Raw genomic sequence first — 23,180 nt, 5'->3', positions numbered from 1 at the left:
TTTGAAAAATAATTTAACAAATGAGACTTGTTTAACAACATTGTTCCACACACAAAGATATGCCTTACATCCAATTTGAACATACTTTTTAAAATGATCTTTTTAGAAGCCTTATTCGTCATTGGCCCTAATACCTCTACCATTCCTACTACTATTACTACAAAAATACTAGTACAACTACTACTACTGTTATTACTGCTTCTACCAATACTAGTATTACTAGTATTACTACTACTACTACTCCTACTATTACTACTACTGCTAATATTACAACTACTACTATTACTACTAATACTACCACTGCTATCACCAAGACTACTACTACTACTACTACTACTACTACTACTACTGCATACTTCGAATACTAGAATTGCCATTATTACTACTTCTTCTACTATTAGTTCTACTACTACAGTTACTACTACTACTTTTACTAAAATTACTTTGACAGTAAAATCTTTTAGCTTCCAGCTTTTCCTGCATTGTAATTCAGCCTCTTTAGATTATGTAATTTCACTTCCAACTCTGCCAGTTTTTCAGCAGTAAGGTTACATGCTCTTGGGCTTTACCATTTTTAAGGCAGGTAGTTTCACAAATCTGTATTTTCAGCAATACTTTGTAATTGGTTTCAACTTGCAGCATTCCAACGCATTTTCTGCAGGAAATGCCTTTTCTAGTTCCGTTTGATAATTTTGAAATCCTCCGACAGGATACTGGTATGGCCCTTTAAATCTGCAGTGGAAGGAGGCGGGACGTGTTATTGTACAGGAAGCTGGTCCTCGCGGTGGTTGCTAGTGTATTCTGGTGCATACATGGTTACTATCACCAGGGCTTCCAGCGCAGGTTCGTGTGTCTGTTCTGTATCAATGCATCTCTTTTACTCTTCGCCTCCTCGTCTGTTGGAGTAATGTTAGGCGTAACGTTCCTATGCTAACGGATGGTTTTAGTTCATCTAGCTCCAGGTTAAAAGAATAAACTGCAATCATCTCATCGGGGAAATTATCATTTCTAACCCAAGCCAGCCAGCAATGAACCTTTATTTATGTTGCTGACTGCACGCATGCCATTGTTACGTTAACGTTTTAGCCATGAGGACGCTTCCATCAACACTAGGGAAGAAATAAGTTAGTATATACAACGTAAAAGCACGCTTTTGTTAAGTCTTTTAACAGGCAGTGTACAAAATAACGCTAAACTGTAGACTTGTTAAGTATTTGGTAGCAGCTATAACGCTCTGCGTACAGTTTGACAGCTTTGGCACATGCCTCTCCATATTCACAGTCATTGTGACTAACGTAAGCAAGGTTTGAGTAAGCCTGATGTTACGTCGCTCTGTTCATTTTTCTTCAAGAGGTTTAGTTTCCGCATTGTCTCTTCACTGCCCCAGAAAACAGCGCACATTAGCGTTACTGGTTACTGTGCGAGACAATGACGCCGAATAAAGAATAAGAGAAGTATGTTACAAATGAAAATACCCAGTGTTTGACTCACTATCATAAGTTTGATATTTAAAACGTAAAATACGGAAGCCCTAAACGGACATGATTGAAGTAGATAAATAAATACCGTTATCTCGATAACACGAGTTAATTATCTCGAGAAAACAAGCTTAGTTATACCGAGATAACGCGATAATTAACTCGTTGAATGTTAGTTAGTTAAGTCGTTTTTAAGAGAAAACGAAAGCTAGTCTTCTCTTATAAGCCTACTTAAAATGTTTGGGTCCAATCAGAACCCAATTCTGATCTGCCCGCCCCCATTTGTAGTCTTTGTAGCACTCCAAGCTGAATGAGGTCTGGGAGTACACATTTTTTATTGATCCTGGGGGTAAATTGGTTTACGTTTGACGTTATATAACATAAAGTATGAGAGAATATAGAAAATAAAGAAATATGTGCATTACTCTACAATATAACGACAATACATTTGGTCAAAATACAAATAAGAAATATGTGGATTACGTATAATACAATATATAACAGTGCAAATAAAATATAAGGGGAATTTATGATTAAGTGTAAAAATTCAAGAATAGTAAGAATTAATAAGAATATTAATTTCAGTCACTGCTCAGTGCTTGGACTGTATTGGACTGGAACCAAACACCATTTGGTTCTCAAGCCAAGTCCCTACGAACTGAGCTACTGCCGCCCTTTTACCAGCCAGGAATTAAAATGTCCATCTGTGATGTGTATACTGCTTTCATTTACCACCACACATCACTCAGAGTGAAACTTGAAGCCTACTTTCTCTGCCTCTTAAGTCTCCACTTGGAACCTGTGAGCCCTGACCCCCTGTTCACCTGAAAGCTTACTGTGGACAGAGTACGCAGGATGGAGGAGGAGGCCCGGCCCTTCCTGGGGAAGTTTGTGGAGGAGTTCCCAGCTGCTCTGGAGGAAGGCAGTCCACTACCTGTCAGCCCTCTGAGCCGCAAAGTCACCCTGGAGGAGCTGCATGGAGAGAGCCTTGAGCTGGGCCTGAGGCTGCTGGCTTCCAGGTACGACTGAGAGGGAAAAGTACAAAAAACGTTTTTTACATGGTCTTATTTGGCATCCCATTACAGTCTTATATTTAAATCATTGCAAAGGGTACAGTATCCACATGTGAAAACTTCTTCCAAAATAGGAAAAATGTAGCACAGTTAGTAAGGTTTTTTTTGTTTGTTAATTTTAGCATGATTGTAATTGATGTAATAGGTTATAAGGTTACAATGTACATTTTAGTGTCATTTTACAACAGGGCTGCACAACAAAATGCAGTTTGTGGTCCCATTTATATATATAATATATCACACAGTAAGCTGTGGTGTCATTGTAGTTAATGCATGAGTACTTGGTGCTATTTGCACTATCCGCCCATCTTGTGTGTATGTGGTGTGTATGGTATGTGGGTGGTGTGTGTGTGCCAGCATTCCTCAGATTCCTGACAGCTCTGCTCTTGCCCTGCTCATTCAGTATGAATAATTGGCTTTGCTGACTTCTAACTGCCAGGGTGGACAGAAAGATTCCTGACACACTGTATAAACGTGAAAGCAGACAGTACCAAACGAGAGCTGTAGAAGAATAGAGCTGTAACATAACAACAGGACTCCCCCCTCATATCTTCCTTCAATAATATAACTCATTTCTGATAATCATATATCTTCCGTGAAAGTTCGGTAAATGTTCCATGTGACTTAATTCCGACAGGACAGGACACATCACATGATATTTGACACCTGGTGTGTAACAGAGTTGTTAGTTGGAAGATGAGTATATCAAAGAAGAAAAGTGTTATGTGACTGGAGTTTGCTCCCACAAAAGAGAAAAGTCGTGAAAAGTGCCTCATCCTTATTGGTCTTATTTACTCTGCACTGTGGAAATCGTCTGTAATCATCAGTCTCCCCTCTCAGTTTTTGTTCTTCAATGATGAGCCTTAGATAAGCTTGGAGCAAACCTTCAAACAAAGCTAAACTTATAGTAGGAACAAACTAAAATAGATTGTGTGAGGCCACAAGAACCATTGGCTTCTTTGTGCTCTCTCTTCCGCTTACATTTCTTCTTCAGAAGTATGCCCTCTCTGGAAAACGTTATATCCTGTCTGTAGAAACACCATTGTTCTCTCCACTTCCTGTTTCCTTAGCACAGTATCCTGTAAAAAATGGAATGGAATTCTGTGAAGAAGAAGGCGTGAAAAATGATAGAGTTGATCTCCCCAGTTACATTTTCATTAACCAGTCCCTCGGTAAATAGGCATTAATTGTGGTCCAGTTACATTTGTCCCACTTGTGTTTATTTCTGTACTGAGGTGGATCAGTCCCATCTGGCTGTACAGTAGTGTAATTTGTGTATCACTAGGCTACAAAGTCTGGTGAGGGACATTAATCCTGTTCAGATCCAAACAAAGTACACAACATTCATTTCTGCTTGTCTCTGTTGGTTCAGGGGGGCTCCTGCAGGTCTCAGTGCCCTCCTGTGCCAGGCAGCGCTGTCCCAGCTGCTGCAGAACGACCTTTCACCTTTCCACTGTGCCCAGGAAGCTGGGGACAACCAGGAAGAGGAGCAGCAAGTAGTCTGTAAGTGTTTTACTTCATGCCCCTTTTTCCAGGCTGTAGTTTGTGGTGCTTTTAAATGATATTGTGTTATACAGAGGGGTGTTGCTAATCTTTAGTCTAACCTTATTGATAAATCACCTATATATCTTCACTGACAGTTAGGGGCAGTGGACATTGCAACAAGTTGTGAAGACTGCATTGACATATTACCTTAAAAAGTATTTTGCCTATTAACACATCCAGCAGACACAGAGTGTCATTCTTATTCATATGTAGTCATGTTTGTTTCCACTACTCACTCTCTTTTTAGCTGTGGTTTGGTATCCAGCAACTCCTGAGAAAAATATGTGGCCCTTTAACTGCTAAATGCTCCACTATGTTCACTAGCTAGTCTCTTAATTAGCCTGACTGCTGTTTAGTAGATTTTTTTGATGATTTAATACTACCACCGCCAGTGCTTCAGTCAGAGGCAGTCCAACGTCTCTTCCTCAACAAGCTAATAGATGTGACGCTGGCTTGGCATCAGGACTTCCCCTTGCATCCCCCCTCCCCCTCCCGGTTCCTCTGCTGCTCCGTTCATGCCATCAAGAACACAAGGAGGAAGATGGAGGACAAACACTTGGCCCTGGCTGAGTTCAACCAGCTGTTTGGAATCCAGGTACAATGCTTTCACTGTAACAACACTGGTCTTCTTTTAAAACACCTTCAAAATGAATAAACTTTTTTCTCTATACCATGGTCCAGAGCGGAGCAGATTGTGCCTACTACGCTGTGTTCGATGGCCATGGAGGGCTTGACGCTGCCACCTACGCTGCCACTCACCTCCATGTTGCTCTGAGTAAACAGGAGACTCTGCAGAGTGACACAGCCACAGCCTTTAAAACAGCCTTCAAACACACAGATGACATGTTCAGGGGCAAAGCCAAGAGAGAGGTACTAAAGCAGCACCGAGCCAACATCCTGAAGCACATGTTTCAGCTGACATATACCTGCACCATCACACACGCACGCAAACTGGTGTTATTGTGCCACTGGTATATTCTCTGCACACGCTCTATTCTTATTCTAGTTGTTTAAAAACCCTTTTACAGCCGACGTCACAGTGTTAGTTGGAGGAGGGAAAGTCTGAGGTAAACACTAACTACCTCAAAGGAGTAACACATATATAATGCCATCATGCTGTGTTGTTGGGTGCAAGAATCAATTATGGATAGTTTTGAGATGATAAACTGTGATTCTAAGCTCTAGTGAGCAACAATATCTGCGAAACATTTCAGAGATGGAGAGAAAATGAATGAGAAAATGCTCCTCAGCAGAAACGGCTGCTGCTTCGCTCACACAATTAACTATTAAGAGCAGAGACTAGAGGCAGAGATTAGATTAGAGACCCACAAAAATACGTCACCATGTTTTCAACAGAAAAAGGCTCTAGATCTCTTATTATTTATTGTCTTACTTCCCTAATTATCTTGACTTAGTTCTGCCTTAGCTGCTGCCACATCTCAATTTCCCCAATGAAGGCTTATCTTATCTTAAATTACAACCAACTCATAAATTGACCAATTAAAAGAATACTATAAATCAATTAATTCATATTTAATTTAAATGATGCATTATACAAGTACAATGAATTTATATTATCAGTTAATTTACAAATGAATGATATTTCTTATTTTTAAACACTATATTACTATTTGAATTTCAAAGTGGAATCACAAAATTTGTTTTACAAAGGCTTTTATATTGAACTTTGTTATTGTAACAGATGTGGGCAGGGCATGGAAAAGGATGACTAAGGGGATTGTTTTCCATCTTATTTCTGCTCCTAGAAAGACATTATAACCCACTCATTTCCTTCTGGTCTCTTTCTGCACCTCTGTCCGCTCAGCAATGCATACAGCACTATCTCATTTCATTCTTATTCTTAAAATACAAACAGGTACATGAATTTGACATTACAGTATGTTTACTTTTGCATTTACAGGAAAACATCTAATCTAAATCATAACAACAAATCTTAAAACAACAAAAAAAATACAGGAAAAACATGTCACACCTGGTGGGCAAAGTAAAAAGGTACGTGTGGTTGCGTGACTAAACGGATATTATAAATACATAATGACCCATTACTGTACTTGGGTTCCGTTCTCCTTCTTCAACAGCAACCCCAGGAAACATTGTAAAAATGAGGGTAAATGTAGACAGCTCATGAGGATAAAAGGAACGTCAATAGACTCAGGTGTTAATGATCAAATTAAGAACCGGCTACATGGCCCCGGTGTAGACCGCATCATGTCCTGTGTCGTGAAGGTCTTAACCCAGTATTTCCCTTAAGTGACGATGCGTCTGACACGGACAATGTCCTCCTCTCATGTGCTACATGTGTGAAAGGGAAGCTTTGGACAATGTCCAGACATGTCTCTCATGACATTTATCTGAGTTCGTATGAGAAAGCAGCTTGAGGATGTTGAGGGTTTTGTGGTCAGGCTAATTGATAAGGTGTGTGTTGTCAGCGCCTGCGGAGTGGCACTACGGGCGTGGCGGTGCTGATCCAGGAACAAGAGCTGTCTGTGGCTTGGCTGGGAGACTCTCAAGCAATACTGGTCAGGAAGGGACAAGCTATTACGCTCATGGACCCCCATAAACCAGACAGAGAGGTAGGGTTACCACACTCACACACACACACACACACACACACACACACACACACACACACACACACACACACACACACACACACACACACACACACACACACACACACACACACACACACACACAGCACTCTGCTACCAGGAACATGATCCCATTGCAATTTTCTTGGCCGATTCTAACTTTGAAAGTCTGACCTGCTGATTTTCATTTTTCATTTTTTCTAAGAGCTATAATTTACAGCTGACACAAACATTTTTGATATTCTTCTTTCATGGAAAATTGACACTCAATTGTATGTTCATATTGAAACATTGGCTATTATATAACTTACATTTTCTCACACTGCACCAAGTTACAGGACCTTTTCTCGATCTCATGCATACAAATCTAAATATTGTTCGAAAATATTTTTACGGTTGTCCCTGTTTGGCTTATTTAAAACATTGGCAGCTTTCTGTCTTCTTCCCTCACACTGAATACCTTTCACACCAACGACATGTGTGTGCAGCTGTATTGTGTGCTGCAGCTGCTGCTTGACGATCCACATGTTGTGTTACTGTCTGTGCCTCTGTGTGCGTGATGTTAACTCATCATGCGTTGATGAGTTGATTGTTGACAGTCACATGTGGCTTATGTGGAGTTCAAACTCACTGTACATTTTTGTTGAAATGCTGATTCAGCGTTCCAACAACTGTTCTTGAATCTTTATACTTATATTCCTTCCGTACGTTTTTTGGACTCTAACTACTGAATCTTTATACTTAATTTTTTGGACTCTAACTACTTCTGCATATGTTCAGCTACAGAAACCGTTCGGCTATTAAAATATTCAGCTCTTTATGGACATGCAGGCCATGACTTGTCTTGTTTCTTTTTTTTTTTTTTTTTTTTTGAAATATTAAGCAATATTCATATTTTCATATCTTTACAATGATTGTCTATGGACAAAATCCTCAATTCCTCTTAAACCACAGCTACCACTGATACTACTGCTACTTTTTTCTACTCCTTCTACTACTTCTACTAGTAATAATGCTTATACTACAACTACCACTGCTGCTACTATAACTACTAACACTTATGCTATTACTACTACAACTGCTATTATTATTATTATTATTATTACAACTATTTCTATAACCAATACCACTACTACTACTATTACTACTACTGCTATTACAACCAAAACTACTACTACTGCTATTATTACTACAACAATTACAACTACTAATGCTGATACTACGACTACTACCACTACTAATACTACTACTACTACTACTACTACTACTACTACTACTACTACCACTACTACTACCACTGCTGCTGCTATTTCAACTACTACTATGACCACTACTACTGCTATTACTACTATTACTACTACTATTACTCCGAGTTCTACTACTACTAATTATTTAACCACTATGAAGTAAAATCTTTAAGCTCCCAGCTTTTCCTGCATTGTAATTCAGCTCTTAGCTTCTTTATATTATGCAGTTCCGTTTCCAACTCTGCCAGTAATACATTTGAACTACAAGGCTTTTCACCACTTAAGTTAAATGCTTTTGGGCTTTAACATTTTTAAGGCAGGTAGTTTCACATTTCTGTATTTTCAACAATACTTTGTAATTGATTTCAGCTTTCAGCATTCCAACGTATTTATGGCAGGAAATGCATTTTCTAGTCTCTTTTGTCGTCCACTGTCCAGGATGAGAAACAGAGGATTGAGGATCTTGGTGGCTGTATCACCTTCATGGGTTGCTGGCGTGTTAATGGCACCTATGCTGTATCCAGAGCTATAGGTAAGTCCAGGGGTGGGCAATTATTTTTCCCAGGGGGCCAAATGAGCAACTGAAAATATTTTGGAGGGCCGGGCCAAAATGCCGAACTCAATTATGCATAATATACATTTTATTTCTATATAAAAAGCAGTAAATGGCATTGTTTTGACCGCTGGTAAGAGTGTATGTTATTATTTGGCAATTAAAAGGTGAGGTTAGCTTTCAAAAATATCATTTATTCAAATAGAATTTCCAAAATGATAAACAAAATGTGAAACATTTGACTCATTTTCAGTCACATTAATAACAAAGGGCATTTTGAGTTTCATATACTATTGAAACAAGGATTTTCTTAGCTTTCTAAAGACATCACATCATCTTTGTAGCCAAAATAAACAAGACATGTCACTGAACTGTGTAACTGTGTAAAGAAAAGTGTCCCAGTTTTGTAGCCTTTTTGACTTTACATGCCTATATTAAACATTTAATGTTTTCAGAACTGTGCAAAAAAAAAAAAAAAAAAGCTGGTTCTGGTCGCTGCATCTCTGGCTGCATGCAGCTTTGTAAAACAGCCTTGTTGTTTTTCTAGCTTTGCTAGTAAATCCGTTGATGTCCGCGCTCGTTCGGCATCAGTCAGTGTTTGTATTTCTCTATGTTTCGTCTCGTAATGCCGTTTCAAATTGTACTCTTTAAACACGGCGACATGCTCCCCACACACCACACACACAGGTTCACAGTTGACTTCAGTAAAGAAAACATTAGTAGTCCATATTTGTTTGAAAGTTCTGCTTTCGGCATCCACTTTCCTCTTTCTGGCATGAGCCCACATGTTCGCATTTTTCAGGGAGGGGTGACAGGGAAGAAGACAGGTTGTCAATCACACGCATTTCACGTGCACAGTTGACGTGCACGATTGCGTGCACTGTGAGAATAAATGGGCTTCAAAATAAAAGCAATGCGGTTTTAGTCCACCCATAAGATAATTAGAAAATATGTTTTATTTTCTAATTATCATGTAATCTTTCGCGGGCCGGTCAGAATCATCCCGCGGGCCGTATTTGGCCCGCGGGCCGTACAATGCCCAGGTCTGGGTAAGTCCATCACAAAACACAAGAACAGAGAAAAATGCATTTAAGTATTATCCCTATTTTTGTTTTGGTCTTAAAGCTTAAAAACATTTTCATTAAACAAACTGTGACTTCTGAAGCACTAGATCTTATTTAGGGGCTTCTTGGTAAAGGGGGTCAAAACACCATTTTTAAGGTAGGTTTGTGAATGAGGCCCAATGTAACTGAATAAACCTGGGGCCATTCACATTTTTGAAATAAGTGTTACCTGTTTACTAACCCGAGAACAATGACGAGAAGTCACACAGCTGAATGTGTAACTTATTCTGGAGTTTTTGTCTCTCCCTTATCATTTAACACAAATCAGACCTCTAGTCAATGTGTGTGCATGGCACCATCTACAGGAAAAACTGTGCTTTTTTTGTTGTTGTTTTTTCAGGGGTACATGAAATTGGTTTATAACTGAGAATAAAAGTGACCCATTTCAAGCTGTAAATTAGAAACAAAAAATTGTCTCCTAGAATCACTTGTAGGTTTTTTGTTACAGCCAATGCACAACACTTCTCCCATAACAACTCTGTCCTTGGTAAATATAGATCGACCTTTAAATTATGTCACTTTGTCTTTCCCCTGTTGATACAAAATTGCATCCACACTGAACTATGCCTAATTTTCTTCTCAATTCTCCTCATGCTCCAGATTTTTTTCCTTTTTCATCTTTTGAGTATAGCTCCCTCTTGTAAACATTTAGGAAAACTGCAAAATTATCCATTTTATTTAATGTCATTTAACTGATTCCTTGTTAAACTTAGGAATTCTGTGCTGCAGCATTTTGAATATTTGTACTGCAACAAACACACTAACACTGACATATCAGTGAAAATCTTATAAGTCAATAACGCAGCCTATCTCTTTGTCGCCCTCAAGTCTGATCTGAGTAAGTTTGCTGTGTTTAGCTGAAGCTGCTAACACAATCGCATGCCTCCTTCAGGTGACTTTGACCAGAAGCCCTATGTGTCTGGAGATGCTGACTGCTCCACAACCCAGCTGTTAGGGGATGAGGACTACGTACTGTTGGCCTGTGATGGCTTCTTTGATGCAGTCAAACCTTCAGAAGTCCCACATCTGGTCCTGGATGCACTCCAGCCATCTGTTGACCCAGAGGGCGGGGGAGATGCTCCGCTTGAACAGTCAGAGGACACTGTTGGACTGAGAGTCGCTCAACAGTTGGTAGCTCACGCGAAAGCAGCTGGATCAAGTGATAACATCACAGTGATGGTAGTGTTCCTGTGTCCAATTCAACAGCTTCTGTCTCAGAACTCCACCAAAGGAACTGCACAAAATGCAGCACAGCAGTGAGGAGGTCTGCTGCTCAGACACCATTGTGCCAAGCTACTGCCTAACTCAGTATTTTTCTGCCTATTGTTGTCCCCAGGAGCTGTCAGACACCCTGCAGACTGACAAAGCTCATTGATGCTAGCAAAATACATGGACACAGCAGAGTGTAGTCATACTTTGTCAATGAGTGGAGGAAAAGTGTTACTTCAACTGTATTTAAACACGGTCATTTGAAAAGGTTTGATAGATGATGCAGTGCCAGATCAACCCAGACTCCTAGGCAAAAGTGAGCTGTGGGTCCAAGTCTCCATGTTCCCGAAGCCAGAAACCAACCAGCATTCCTACTTTGGAATACTCTCTGCCTCAGGTTGGCTGCATATCAATTGGTGTGTGATCATTAATTCCTTTAAGGATATGCACTATACAAGCATTATATCAACTTTTCTTGTATGTATGTCTTTTGCATGTGAAATATGGTTTGATATGAATGTGTATTAGTTTTGTCATGTGATATTGACTCTTTAAAAAGGGCTGTGTTTTTGTGGAAAGTGTTCTCTGCACTCATCTCTTGTAAAAAGAAATAGAGCCTGAGTGAAAATGAGTATTGCAAGCATTTAAATGTTGTTTCTGTTATTACCCATTTTACTCTGATGGAAAGAAAATACTTTTTACTCAAACAGATGTGTGATAATGAAATGAAAATCTTAGTGATTTATTATTTTGGAGACAGAAAACTATTTAAAAAGCAATTTAACCCACATTTGTGGTTTTAATTCTGCTCCTTGAGCTTAAAAACAAAATTTTCACTATTCAGAAAAAAGCTTAAGAGACCAGTCACTCATCATTTCTTTCTTGGATCATTGGACTTACAGAATGTAACCTGATAGGATAGAGGTCTGATCAATTACATACAGGTTTGATCCTTGGAAGCTCTAATTTTCATCTTGAATTCTGAATTCTGGTTATTATAAATTTCAAAGAGAACAACTGAGGTTTAGCAACAGCGTAGTTACTGTTGCTATGCTAGCCAAGCTTTCTGCTTTCACCATGGATCTATAAGACACCTTGATACAGCATTGGAGGCAGGGCCTCTTTAAATCCAATAAAAGTTGCTAAGCAGCGCATGAAGCAAAACGAGTTTGACTTCAGAATACAAAATTCGATACAATTACCAAGATTTTTTGGCAATCTTCCGCATCCATTGGCCCATAGAGCAAGAATTAGCAACTAGCATTTCCTTTAACCCCAACTCCCAGCCTTCGGCCCAGCCCTGTTCTCGGGCACTTTTACATAAGCAGAGGAATGAAATAAGCGTGAATTTTGGCATCATTTAATGATTTAAAAAAGGGCTATTCAAGTGTTAATACTGGGAAGTTGATTCACCTCAAAAGAAATTATCCGCAGAGTTACAGACGTCTCTTTCCCAATGCAAATCTATGTGAAAAAGTATTTTTGGGTCCTGTGGCATCACGTGATGGACTCACAAAACCGTTTGGCAACTATTTAAGATTTGCTTTAAAGCCAGGCATTGTTCCAGGAGGCTTGGCTTTCACATGGGACACAGAGCCATCAGTGCCAGATTTACCATCTCAATTTTAAGTATATTCCTAAGTAAAGCCTCCTTGATTTCAGTCAGAGGTTTTCTAGCTGGCAACCTCATTTTTTTGCAGCTGAAAAGTCAACTATTTTGCAGATTTATCAGCTGTAGCTAACTAGCTAATGTAAGCTCCATGACTCCAGGTATTTTGTTTACAAACATGAATCTCTCAAAATGGGCCTTAAATAAATTTAGCATAGCTCCTTTAAGGATTAGCAAAATGATATAACAAGCTTAATATATGCTAACTGTTTGCCTTGGAACAACTGCTGAGTTTCTACTTAAGGTAGCTGAATATGCTAATCTAAGCAATTTCGGTTTGGGGGAGGAGCTTAGTGAAAGGTCAGTTCACGCCACGTTAATTGAAATAGTTTTCGTAGATATCTACGGCCTTTTTTGGTCTTTATGCTCTGTATTAGTACTTTTGTCAATTTTAAGTTCTCATCTATCACATCTCATCCATATGTATTCAATTTTTAATAAAGATTCCAGATTGGACGTCTTTGAGCTCATGGATTCAAAAAAAGTATTTCAGGTTCTGAGATTGGTTTCACATGACATTAATTTGAGTTTTTTTCTCTCTAAGTGTCTTCAACTGCACATTTACCAGTCGCGTTCATGCATTTATATTTTTATTCTATTGTTTTTTTGTTATTCTTCTGTTGAAATGGGAAAAGAGAAAAAAAAATATAGGCTATCAAAAAGCTTTAAATCTGTCATTAATAGATAATTTAAGAAAAAATACCAATGTCTCACAACATTACATTGAGAAGTAGCTCATCATTGAAACCACTTAAACCTAGCTTGAGCTTTCTGGTTGTTTTAACCACATACATACATACATACATACATACATACATACATACATACATACTGTAGCGGGCCAGTGGGTGTGGGGTTTCCACGCCACCAAGTCAAATGATACACACACCGAGAGCAGTTCAATAAGGTGGTTTATTCAAGATAGACGAATAAATGTCACCAGGGTGGGGAAAAGGGTAATCCAGAGTCCGTAGTCCGTAGTCCAGGGGTCGTCACCGGGAGGGTTCTCACACAAAGCGGTCGGTACACAAATAATCTGTCAATGTTCAGGTTTCCTGCACTCTTTGGCCACACACAGTTCGCAGAGGCTCACGCAGAGGCACTCCATAGTAGGTTCCCCTCCATGTGGTTGCATGCTCCCTTTTATCCCCAAGCACTCCTGCCTAATGCACCTCAGGCTTGCATCGTTAAGGGAGGCAGTCCCTGTAAAGCTTGGGGGTGGAGCCAGCATGCTGCCACATACCTCCCCTCAATCACCACCCCTCCCTGGCGTCTGCCACACACCCTCCCCCTCAGCTCCGACCGGGAGGGAGGGGCGGTCCAGCTCCCCAGAGCATCCCTCCTGGATAGGGCATCCGCATTCCCATGGGCTGCCCCGGACCTGTGAACAACCGAGAAGGCAAAAGGTTGTAATGATAGGAACCAGCGGGTGACCCTGGCGTTACTGTCCTTATTCCTTGACATCCAAACCAGTGGTGCATGATCTGTGACCAGGGTGAAGTGGCGCCCCAACAGGTAGTACTTCAGGGTTTCCAGGGCCCACTTGATGGCAAGACATTCCTTCTCCACCGTGGAGTATTTTTGTTCCCTCGGCAACAACTTCCGGCTGATATAAATAATCGGGTGTTCCTCACCTTCATGTAGTTGTGTCAACACTGCCCCCACCCCTGTTTCCGACGCATCCGTCTGCACCACCATTGGCTTGGTGAAGTCCGGGGTTACCAGCACGGGTCCTGAACACAGTGCGGTCTTTAGGTCCTGAAAGGCTTTCTCCGTCTCCTCGGTCCATGTGACTTGGGCGGGCAGCCGGTCCCTGGTCAGATCTGTCAGGGGGCTGGCTACGGATGCAAAGTGGGGAATAAACCTCCGGTAGTAGCTGGTAAGCCCCACAAACGTGCGTACCTGTTTCTTGGTCAGGGGCCGTGGCCAGTCCTGTATCGCCTCCACCTTCTTCATCTGGGGTTTCACACATCCCCTCCCAATGGTGTAGCCCAGGTATTCCGCCTCCTGCAGACCGAGCTGGCACTTCTTTGGGTTAGCCGTTAGCCCCGCCTCCCGTAAGGCCTGCAACACTGCGTTCACCTGCTTCACATGAGTGTCCCACTCACTCCCATGGATGACTATATCGTCAATATAGGCGGCCGCGTACCCCCGATGGGGACGGAGTACCCGGTCCATCAACCTCTGGAAGGTGGGCGGGGCCCCGTGCAATCCGAAGGGTAGCTTCCTGTAGTGGAACAGCCCGTCAGGAGTGGCAAAAGCGGTTTTCTCCCGCGCCTCGGGAGCTAAGGGTACCTGCCAATAACCCTTTGTCAGGTCGAGCGTGCTGATATACCGGGCTGTCCCTAGCCGTTCTATGAGTTCATCTATTCGGGGCATGGGGTAGGCGTCAAATTTAGATATCTCATTTAGCTTCCTAAAGTCGTTGCAGAAGCGTATGGTGCCATCGGGTTTCGGCACCAACACTATGGGGCTGCACCACTCACTGTTTGACACCTCAATGACTCCCGCTTCCAACATAGTCTTTACCTCGGTCCTGACGGCCTCTCTCCTGGCCTCCGGTATGCGGTAGGGTCTCAATTTCACCTTTTTCCCGGGCTCAGTGATGATGTGGTGCTGTACCAGATTGGTGTGGCCCGGTTCACTGGAGAACACATCCTGGTTCTGGTCGACCAACTCCATGAGCTCCTGCCTCTGTGCTGGGCTCAGCTGTTCCCCTAGGGGCACCTTGGCAGGCCCGGTTTCACTGGTAGCCTTTGGAGGAATAGAGCAGAGTACATCCCGGGCATTCCATTTCTTTAACAGGTTTACATGGTAAATTTGAGTCGGCCTCCTTCGTCCCGGCTGTCGGACTCTATAATTCACCTCCCCTACCTTTTCAAGTACTTCGTATGGCCCGTTCCACCGGGCCAGAAACTTACATTCTGTTGTGGGGACAAGTACCAGCACTTTATCTCCGGGCTGGAAGTCTCGCTGTTGGGCCCCTCTGTTGTAGACCCGTGCTTGGGCAACCTGGGCCTCCTGCATGTGTTCCCGCACCAGGGGCCACAGGGTGGCCATCCGGTCCCTCATGTCTCCCACGTGTTCCACCATGGTTCGATGGGGCGACGGTTGCTGTTCCCAGGCTTCCTTCGCTATGTCCAGCAGCCCCCGGGGTCGTCTCCCATAGAGGAGTTCAAATGGAGAGTGGCCGGTCGACGATTGGGGCACTTCTCTGATCGAGAACATGAGATAGGGAAGCAGCTGGTCCCAATTCCGTCCGTCCGCCTCCATCACCTTCTTCAGCATCTGCTTCAGGGTCCGGTTGAACCTTTCCACTAGTCCATCGGTCTGTGGGTGATATACTGAGGTGCGCAACTGTTTTATTTGCATTAATTTGCAGAGGTCTTTCATGATTCGTGACATGAACGGGGTTCCCTGGTCTGTCAAGATCTCCTCGGGAATGCCCACCCGGGAGAACATCAGGACCAACTCACGTGCAATTCCTTTTGAGGCCATGGTGCGCAGTGGAATGGCTTCAGGGTACCTAGTGGCATAATCCAGTATCACCAGGATGTACTGGTGCCCCCGGCTGCTCTTGGGTAGTGGTCCCACCAGGTCCATGGCAATCCTGCTGAAAGGAACTGAAATAATGGGTAGGGGAATTAATGGGCCACGGAAATGTGGTTTTGGTGCCACCTGTTGGCACTCCGGGCAACTGCGGCAGTAATCTTCCACTGCCCTCTTTACCCCCGGCCAGTGGAATCTTGCCTTGATCCGGTCCAGGGTCTTCTCCACCCCTAGATGAGCCCCAAGAAGGTGGGAGTGTGCCAGCTGCAGGACTGATTGAACAAAGGGACGGGGCACCAACAACAACTCCACACATTCATCATTCCTCTTTACGACCTGATACAACAACTTGTTCTTGATGGCAAAATGAGGGTATGTGATCAGACCTACCCCCTCGATGGCCTTCCCGTCCACCACGGTCACCTGCTGGAGAGCACCGTCAGGTTGGGATCCTCCAGTTGGGCTGTTCCGAACCGTCCCGATAATGAGGCAGGCTCTGGCGTTGCCTCATGGTCCATCGGGAACAGATTGTCCATACTCGCCTCCCCTGCCTCCTGTCCTGTGTCCCCTGCGTCACTTCCCGATAGAGGTTCAGTTGACCCCTGTGGGTCCACCTCGTGTAGGCCACACATCTGGACCTCCCTCTTATCGGCCCTCGCCCTTCTCCGGTGTCCTCTTTCCTTTAGGTTCCCCCGCTCTCCCCCCTCTCCGGCCAAACTGGCCCACAGTTGGCTGAACAGTGGGGAGTCCCTCCCAATAAGAACCGGCACTGGCAGGTTTGGGACGACTCCCACTGGTCCTGTGTATTGCCCCTTTGTGGTCTGTAGGTGAAGGAGGGTAGTGGGGTAGTTCTTAGTCTCCCCGTGTATGCATGTTACTGCCACAGTGTCCCTCAAGCTCGTGGACCGGGCGAAGTCCGGTCGGATCAGGGTCACCATACTCCCGGAATCCAACATAGCTGTCGTGTCCCTTCCGTTGGCCTTCACCGGAGTGACTGGGGAAGGACCACTTTCCTCCCCCAGCAAACCGTCAGCAATCTGCAGGGACGCCCGGTTGTTAACTCACCAGCTGATGCCGACGGCATCGAGACATCACGACTCGGACAGGTCCATGAGATGTGTCCCGGCTCGCCACACTCGTAGCACTTTCTGCTGTCTGGGTTCAGGAAGGGCCGACGTCTCGGGGGGCTGGCTCTTGGCGTCTCCCTGGCCGGGATCCTGCCGTGGTCCTCCGTCCTTATCCGCTCCCGCTCCTGCTCCTTTGGGCGAGGGTTGGGTTCCCCCCTCAGTGGACGTCCACTGCGTAGGACTTCCACAGCCGCCTGGTGACCTTCCACCAACTCCACCAACTGATCTGCGCTCTGCGGGTTAGCTTGGCTGGCTAACTTTTTAGCCTCGTATGGGAGGGACCGCAAGAATTTGTCCATGACCACCTTCTCTGTGGCCGTAAGCGTCAGTGGGGCAGCCGTCAGCCAGCCTTTGGCCAACCTAATTAGATCGTGCATTTGTGAGCGCGGCGACGCCGTTGCATCATAAGTCCAATCATGAAACCTCTGTGACCTACTTATCAACGTGTATCCATACCGGCGTAGTATTTCCTTCTTCAGCCCTTCGTAGTTAGACGCCTGATCGTCCGTCAGGTCCTGATACGCCTTCTGTGCTGTGCCTGACAGGAACGGTGCGAGTAGGCTGGCCCATTGTGCTGGATCCCACTTCTCCCGAACCGCCGTCCTCTCGAAGGTATTGAGGTATGCCTCTATATCATCAGTCTCTGTCTGCTTTAAAAGAAACCTGCTGGGGGCAGGACGGGAAGCTGTAGCGCCTGCAGCCACGCCGCCATGTCCGGCTGCTAGCGCTCCCACCAGCTCCCGGGTCGTAGCCTGATGCGCCATGCTCACTTCCACTAGCTGTTTCATCAACGCTTCCATTGTTGTCCCTGTGTTGGTCTATCTATTTGACTTGGTTTTGGCTACAAGCACGCATTCTCCACCACGTGTAGCGGGCCAGTGGGTGTGGGGTTTCCACGCCACCAAGTCAAATGATACACACACCGAGAGCAGTTCAATAAGGTGGTTTATTCAAGATAGAGGAATAAATGTCACCAGGGTGGGGAAAAGGGTAATCCAGAGTCCGTAGTCCGTAGTCCGTAGTCGTCACCGGGAGGGTTCTCACACAAAGCGGTCGGTACACAAATAATCGGTCAATGTTCAGGTTTCCTGCACTCTTTGGCCACACACAGTTCGCAGAGGCTCACGCAGAGGCACTCCATAGTAGGCTCCCCTCCATGTGGTTGCATGCTCCCTTTTATCCCCAAGCACTCCTGCCTAATGCACCTCAGGCTTGCATCGTTAAGGGAGGCAGTCCCTGTAAAGCTTGGGGGTGGAGCCAGCATGCTGCCACATACCTCCCCTCAATCACCACCCCTCCCTCGTCTGCCACAATACATACATACATACATACATACATACATACATACATATACAAGTCCACATAGACAACCTGGCATGTACACAATATGTGTGGAGGCACAATTTAAAACACTCTTTATGGAAAATACTTTGTTGGTATGAGGATGATAAAACGTGGGTTTGTTAGTGTTATTGCAGCTACCACAATGGTAGTTGTCGTTGGGTAGGGGGCTTAGCAGCCTCTGTTGCATAGGTTGCAAAGGCTTATGTTTATATTATAGGTCTTTTACGTTTTTCCCCTGTTTATGACAAAAAGAGGTAGATTTTTAAAACTTGGCCTTGCTCAGGGTCTGATTTTTGAAATATGCTAATGATTTCTGAAAACTGATGTAATATATGCGAGTGAGGAGAATAAAAAGTGATGCATGTCCCAGAAAATCTCTTCTCCTTTGTTTCACTTTTTTCCATCAAATCCAAGTGGGGTTTTCTCAGTGCAGCCTCATAAATATTGTGAATCCATTGACTAGGGTACCATTGCTGGACAAATCTGTCTTTCATGTCTTCAGCTTTATCCAAAACATCTTCAATTGTATTGCATACTCTTCTTATTCTAAAACATTCACTTGTCTGGAGACCTCTTGTTAATGCGATGGGATGAAAACGGCTTGGCAATAGAAGGGTGTTTTAATCAATGTCTATATGGTCTAAACTGGTTGATAAGGTGCCATTATTCTGTATAACCCACACTTGGGCGATTTCTATTTTCCTAATCTATGGTACAGGAATGGGGTCTAAATTGTATGTATGTGTGGGTTTTTTTAGAGATTTTTTTTTCTACCAATGTTATGCTATATTCATTTTAGAACAAAGGCTCACAGCTACATAAGAAGTTTGTCAAATGATGACACTAACAGTTATTAGATGCAAACAGTCAGACAATATCACTTGGCTATCCGTTTTAATTCAATTCAATTCAGTTTATTTTGTATAGCCCAGAATCACAAATTACAAATTTGCCTCAGAGGGCTTTACAATCTGTACACATGCGACATCCTCTGTCCTTCCCTCACATCGGCACAGGAAAAACTCCCCTAAAAACCCCTTTAACAGGGAGAAAAAAAGGAAGAAACCTATGGGAGAACGACAGAGGAGGGATCCTTCTCCCAGGATGGACAGAATGCAATAGATGTCATGTGTACAGAATGAACAGCATAACAGAGATACAACACATTCAATGTATATGACATAAATGATTCATATAATAAGACTACTTATAATAACAGCAGCAATTATTACAGTAGAATTATAATTATGAAAATAGGGATAGTAATGTGATTAATAATAATAATCGAAGTAGCAGTGGGTGTCAGTCGGCTCACAGCAGGAGGCACGACTACGGTCCAGGTACCACAACGATTCATGGAAACCTGCAGAGCGAGAAAGCAAAAAGGGCTTCAGGGTGGAAGTAAAGCTAAAATGCTTAATGGTACAGGTAATAGTAATAGTAATGTGACTAGTAATAATAATGGTGGTAGCAGTCGGTGTCAGCAGGGCCGTAGCAGGATGCACGACCACGGTCCAGGTACAGCCACGATTTATAGAAGCCTGCGAAGCGAGAGAGCACAAAGACTCCAGGGTACAAGCAAGTCAATAAGCGTAATAGTACAGGCAATAATAATAGTAATGTGACTAATAATGATAGTGGTAGTAGTAGTGGGTGTCAGCAGGGCCTCAGTAGGTGGCACGATGACAGTCCAAATATAACCCCGATTCCTGGGAACCTGCGAGGCGAGAAAGCACAAGAACTCCGGGGAAGAAGCAAAATCAGTAATGTGCATGAATAGGAGATTAGTACATAAAGATGGAGGGAGAGAAGAGGAGAGAGGAGCTCAGCGTATCCTAGGTAGTCCCCCGGCTGTCTAGGCATATAGCAGCATATCTAGGGGCTGGACCAAGGCGAACCTGAACCAGCCCTAACTATAAGCGCTATCAAAAAGGAAGGTCTTAAGCCTGCTCTTAAAAGTGGTGAGAGTGTCTGCCCCCCGGACTGAAACTGGAACCTGGTTCCACAGAAGAGGAGCCTGATAACTGAAGGCTCTGGCTCCCATCCTACTTTTATATACTCTAGGAACCACAAGTAACCCTGCATTGATTGAGCGCAGCTTTCTAGTTGGGTAATATGGAACTATAAGTTCCTTAAGATAAGACGGTGCCTGGCCAGTTAGAGCTTTGTAGGTAAGTAAAATAATTTTAAATTCTATTCTTGATTTAACAGGGAGCCAGTGCAGAGAAGCTAATACTGGAGTAATATGATCTCTTTTCTTAGTTTTTGTTAGAACACGTGCTGCAGCATTCTGGATCGACTGTAAAGATCTAAGAGACCTATTAGAGCAGCCTGATAATAAGGAATTACAGTAATCTAGTCTAGAGGTAACAAATGCATGAACTAGTTTTTCTGCATCGCTTTGAGACAGGATTTGCCTGATTTTCGCAATGTTACGTAAATGAAAAAAGGCTGTCCTTGAGATCTGTTTTATATAAGAGTTAAAAGACAGATCCTGATCAAAGATAACTCCAAGGTTCTTAACGGTAGTGCTGGATGCTAGAGCAATGCCATCTAGAGAAACTATATCGTTAGATAATTGATTTCGAAGGTGATCTGGGCCTAGTAGGATAACTTCTGTTTTTTCAGAGTTTAACATTAAGAAGTTACAGGTCATCCAGGTTTTTATGTCCGTAAGACATGCTTGAAGTTTAGAGAACTGGTTAGTTTCGTCTGGCTTAATTGATAGATATAACTGGGTATCATCTGCATAACAATGGAAGTTTACTGAGTGTTTTCTGATAATATTCCCCAAGGGAAGCATATATAAGGTAAATAAAATAGGTCCAAGAACAGACCCCTGTGGAACTCCGTGACTGACCCTGGTTTTCATCGAGCTTTCATTGTTTACATATACAAACTGAGATCGGTCTGATAAATACGACTTAAACCAGCTAAGTGCGGTTCCTTTAATGCCTATTAGATGCTCCAATCTCTGTAATAGGATTTGGTGATCAATGGTATCAAATGCAGCACTAAGGTCTAGCAATACAAGTACAGAGACAAGTCCTTTGTCTGAAGCTATTAGAAGGTCATTGGTAATTTTCACCAGTGCCGTCTCTGTGCTATGATTCACTCTAAATCCTGACTGAAAATCCTCAAATAAACTATTGTTATGCATAAAGTCACAGAGCTGATTTGCTATTGCTTTCTCAAGGATCATGGAGAGGAACGGAGGGTTAAATATAGGTCTATAGTTAGCCAACACCTCTGGATCAAGAGTAGGTTTCTTAAGAAGAGGTTTAATTACAGCAAATTTACACAAATCAATTTACATATATACATACACAGATATATCCTCAACACAGTAACAACTTCCCTCGACTGCCAGTGACATCAATGCCCTTACCACCATAAACATTTAACTAGAAAAGTGCACTCATAAGGATGAAGATCCCTGCCAGGTATGCCGACAACGACCACTACTCGGGGGGCAGACACACTCACTACTTTTAAGAGTAGGCTTAAGACCTCCCTCTTTGATAGCGCTTATAGTTAGGGCTGGCTCAGGTTCGCCCTGGTCCAGCCCCTACATATGCTGCTATAGGCCAAGACTGCCTAGGATACACTGAGCTCATCTCTCCTCTTCTCTCCCTCCATCTTTATCTTTACGTATTCATGTCCTATTTATGCACATTACTGATTTTGCTTCTTCCCTGGAGTCCTTGTGCTTTCTCGCCTAACAGCTTTCCATGAATCGGGGTTATATCTGGACTGTGGTTGTGCCTCCTGCTGTGGCCCTGCTGACACCCACTGCTACTACCAGTATTATTATTAGTCACATTACTATTATTATTCCCAGTACTATTATGCTTATTGACTTTGCTTCTATCCTGGAGTCTTTGTGCTTTCTCGCCTCGCAGGTTTCCATAAAGCCTGGCTGTACCTGGACTGTGGTCGTGCCTCCTGCTGTGGCCCTGCTGACACCCACTGATACTACCACTATTATTATTAGTCACATTACTATTATTATACCCAGTACTATTACGCTTATTGACTTTGCTTCTACCCTGGAGTCTTTGTGCTTTCTCGCCTCGCAGGTTTCCATAAAGCATGGTTGTACCTGGACTGTGGTCGTGCCTCCTGCTGTGGCCCTGCTGACACCCACTGCTACTACCATTATTATTATTAGTCACATTACTATTACTATTCCCTATATATCATTATTTCAATTCTACTATAGTCATTGCTGCTGTTATTATAAGTAGTCTTAATTTTTCCCTTCATTACTCTGCTTACTACTCTGATTATGTGAATAATTTATGTCATATACATTGAATGTGTTGTAACTCTGTTATGTTGTTCATTCTGTACACATGACATCTATTGCATTCTGTCCATCCTGGGAGAAGGATCCCTCCTCTGTCGCTCTCCGATAAGTTTCTTCCTTCTTTGTGAAAGGTTTTTTTAGGGGAGTTTTTCCTGTGCCGATGTGAGGGAAGGACAGAGGATGTCGTATGTGTACAGATTGTAAAGCCCTCTGAGGCAAATTTGTAATTTGTGATTTTGGGCTATACAAAATAAATTGAATGGAATTGAAGTGAATACTGTTACTGCAACACCCGAATTTCCCCCATGGGGATCAATAAAGGAATATAATAATAATGTTTA

The 23,180-nt window shown here is 43.1% G+C and overlaps 1 protein-coding gene across 1 annotated transcript; it reads left to right on the top strand.

Moving 5' to 3' along the window:
- Positions 1–740: 740 nt before the first annotated feature.
- Positions 741–10,901, top strand: ppm1f (protein phosphatase, Mg2+/Mn2+ dependent, 1F). The gene is made up of 8 exons (XM_054610688.1): positions 741–843; positions 2,264–2,497; positions 3,924–4,054; positions 4,489–4,691; positions 4,778–4,966; positions 6,547–6,690; positions 8,394–8,487; positions 10,525–10,901. Exons 2-8 carry the CDS (start codon positions 2,334–2,336, stop codon positions 10,890–10,892), a joined length of 1,293 nt encoding a protein of 430 aa, XP_054466663.1. The 5' UTR covers positions 741–843; positions 2,264–2,333; the 3' UTR covers positions 10,893–10,901.
- Positions 10,902–23,180: the final 12,279 nt, after the last annotated feature.

Source organism: Anoplopoma fimbria, chromosome 13 (genome assembly GCF_027596085.1).
Source record: "Anoplopoma fimbria isolate UVic2021 breed Golden Eagle Sablefish chromosome 13, Afim_UVic_2022, whole genome shotgun sequence".
Classification (NCBI taxonomy): domain Eukaryota; kingdom Metazoa; phylum Chordata; class Actinopteri; order Perciformes; family Anoplopomatidae; genus Anoplopoma; species Anoplopoma fimbria.
This window is presented reverse-complemented; position numbering and strand designations above follow the sequence as displayed.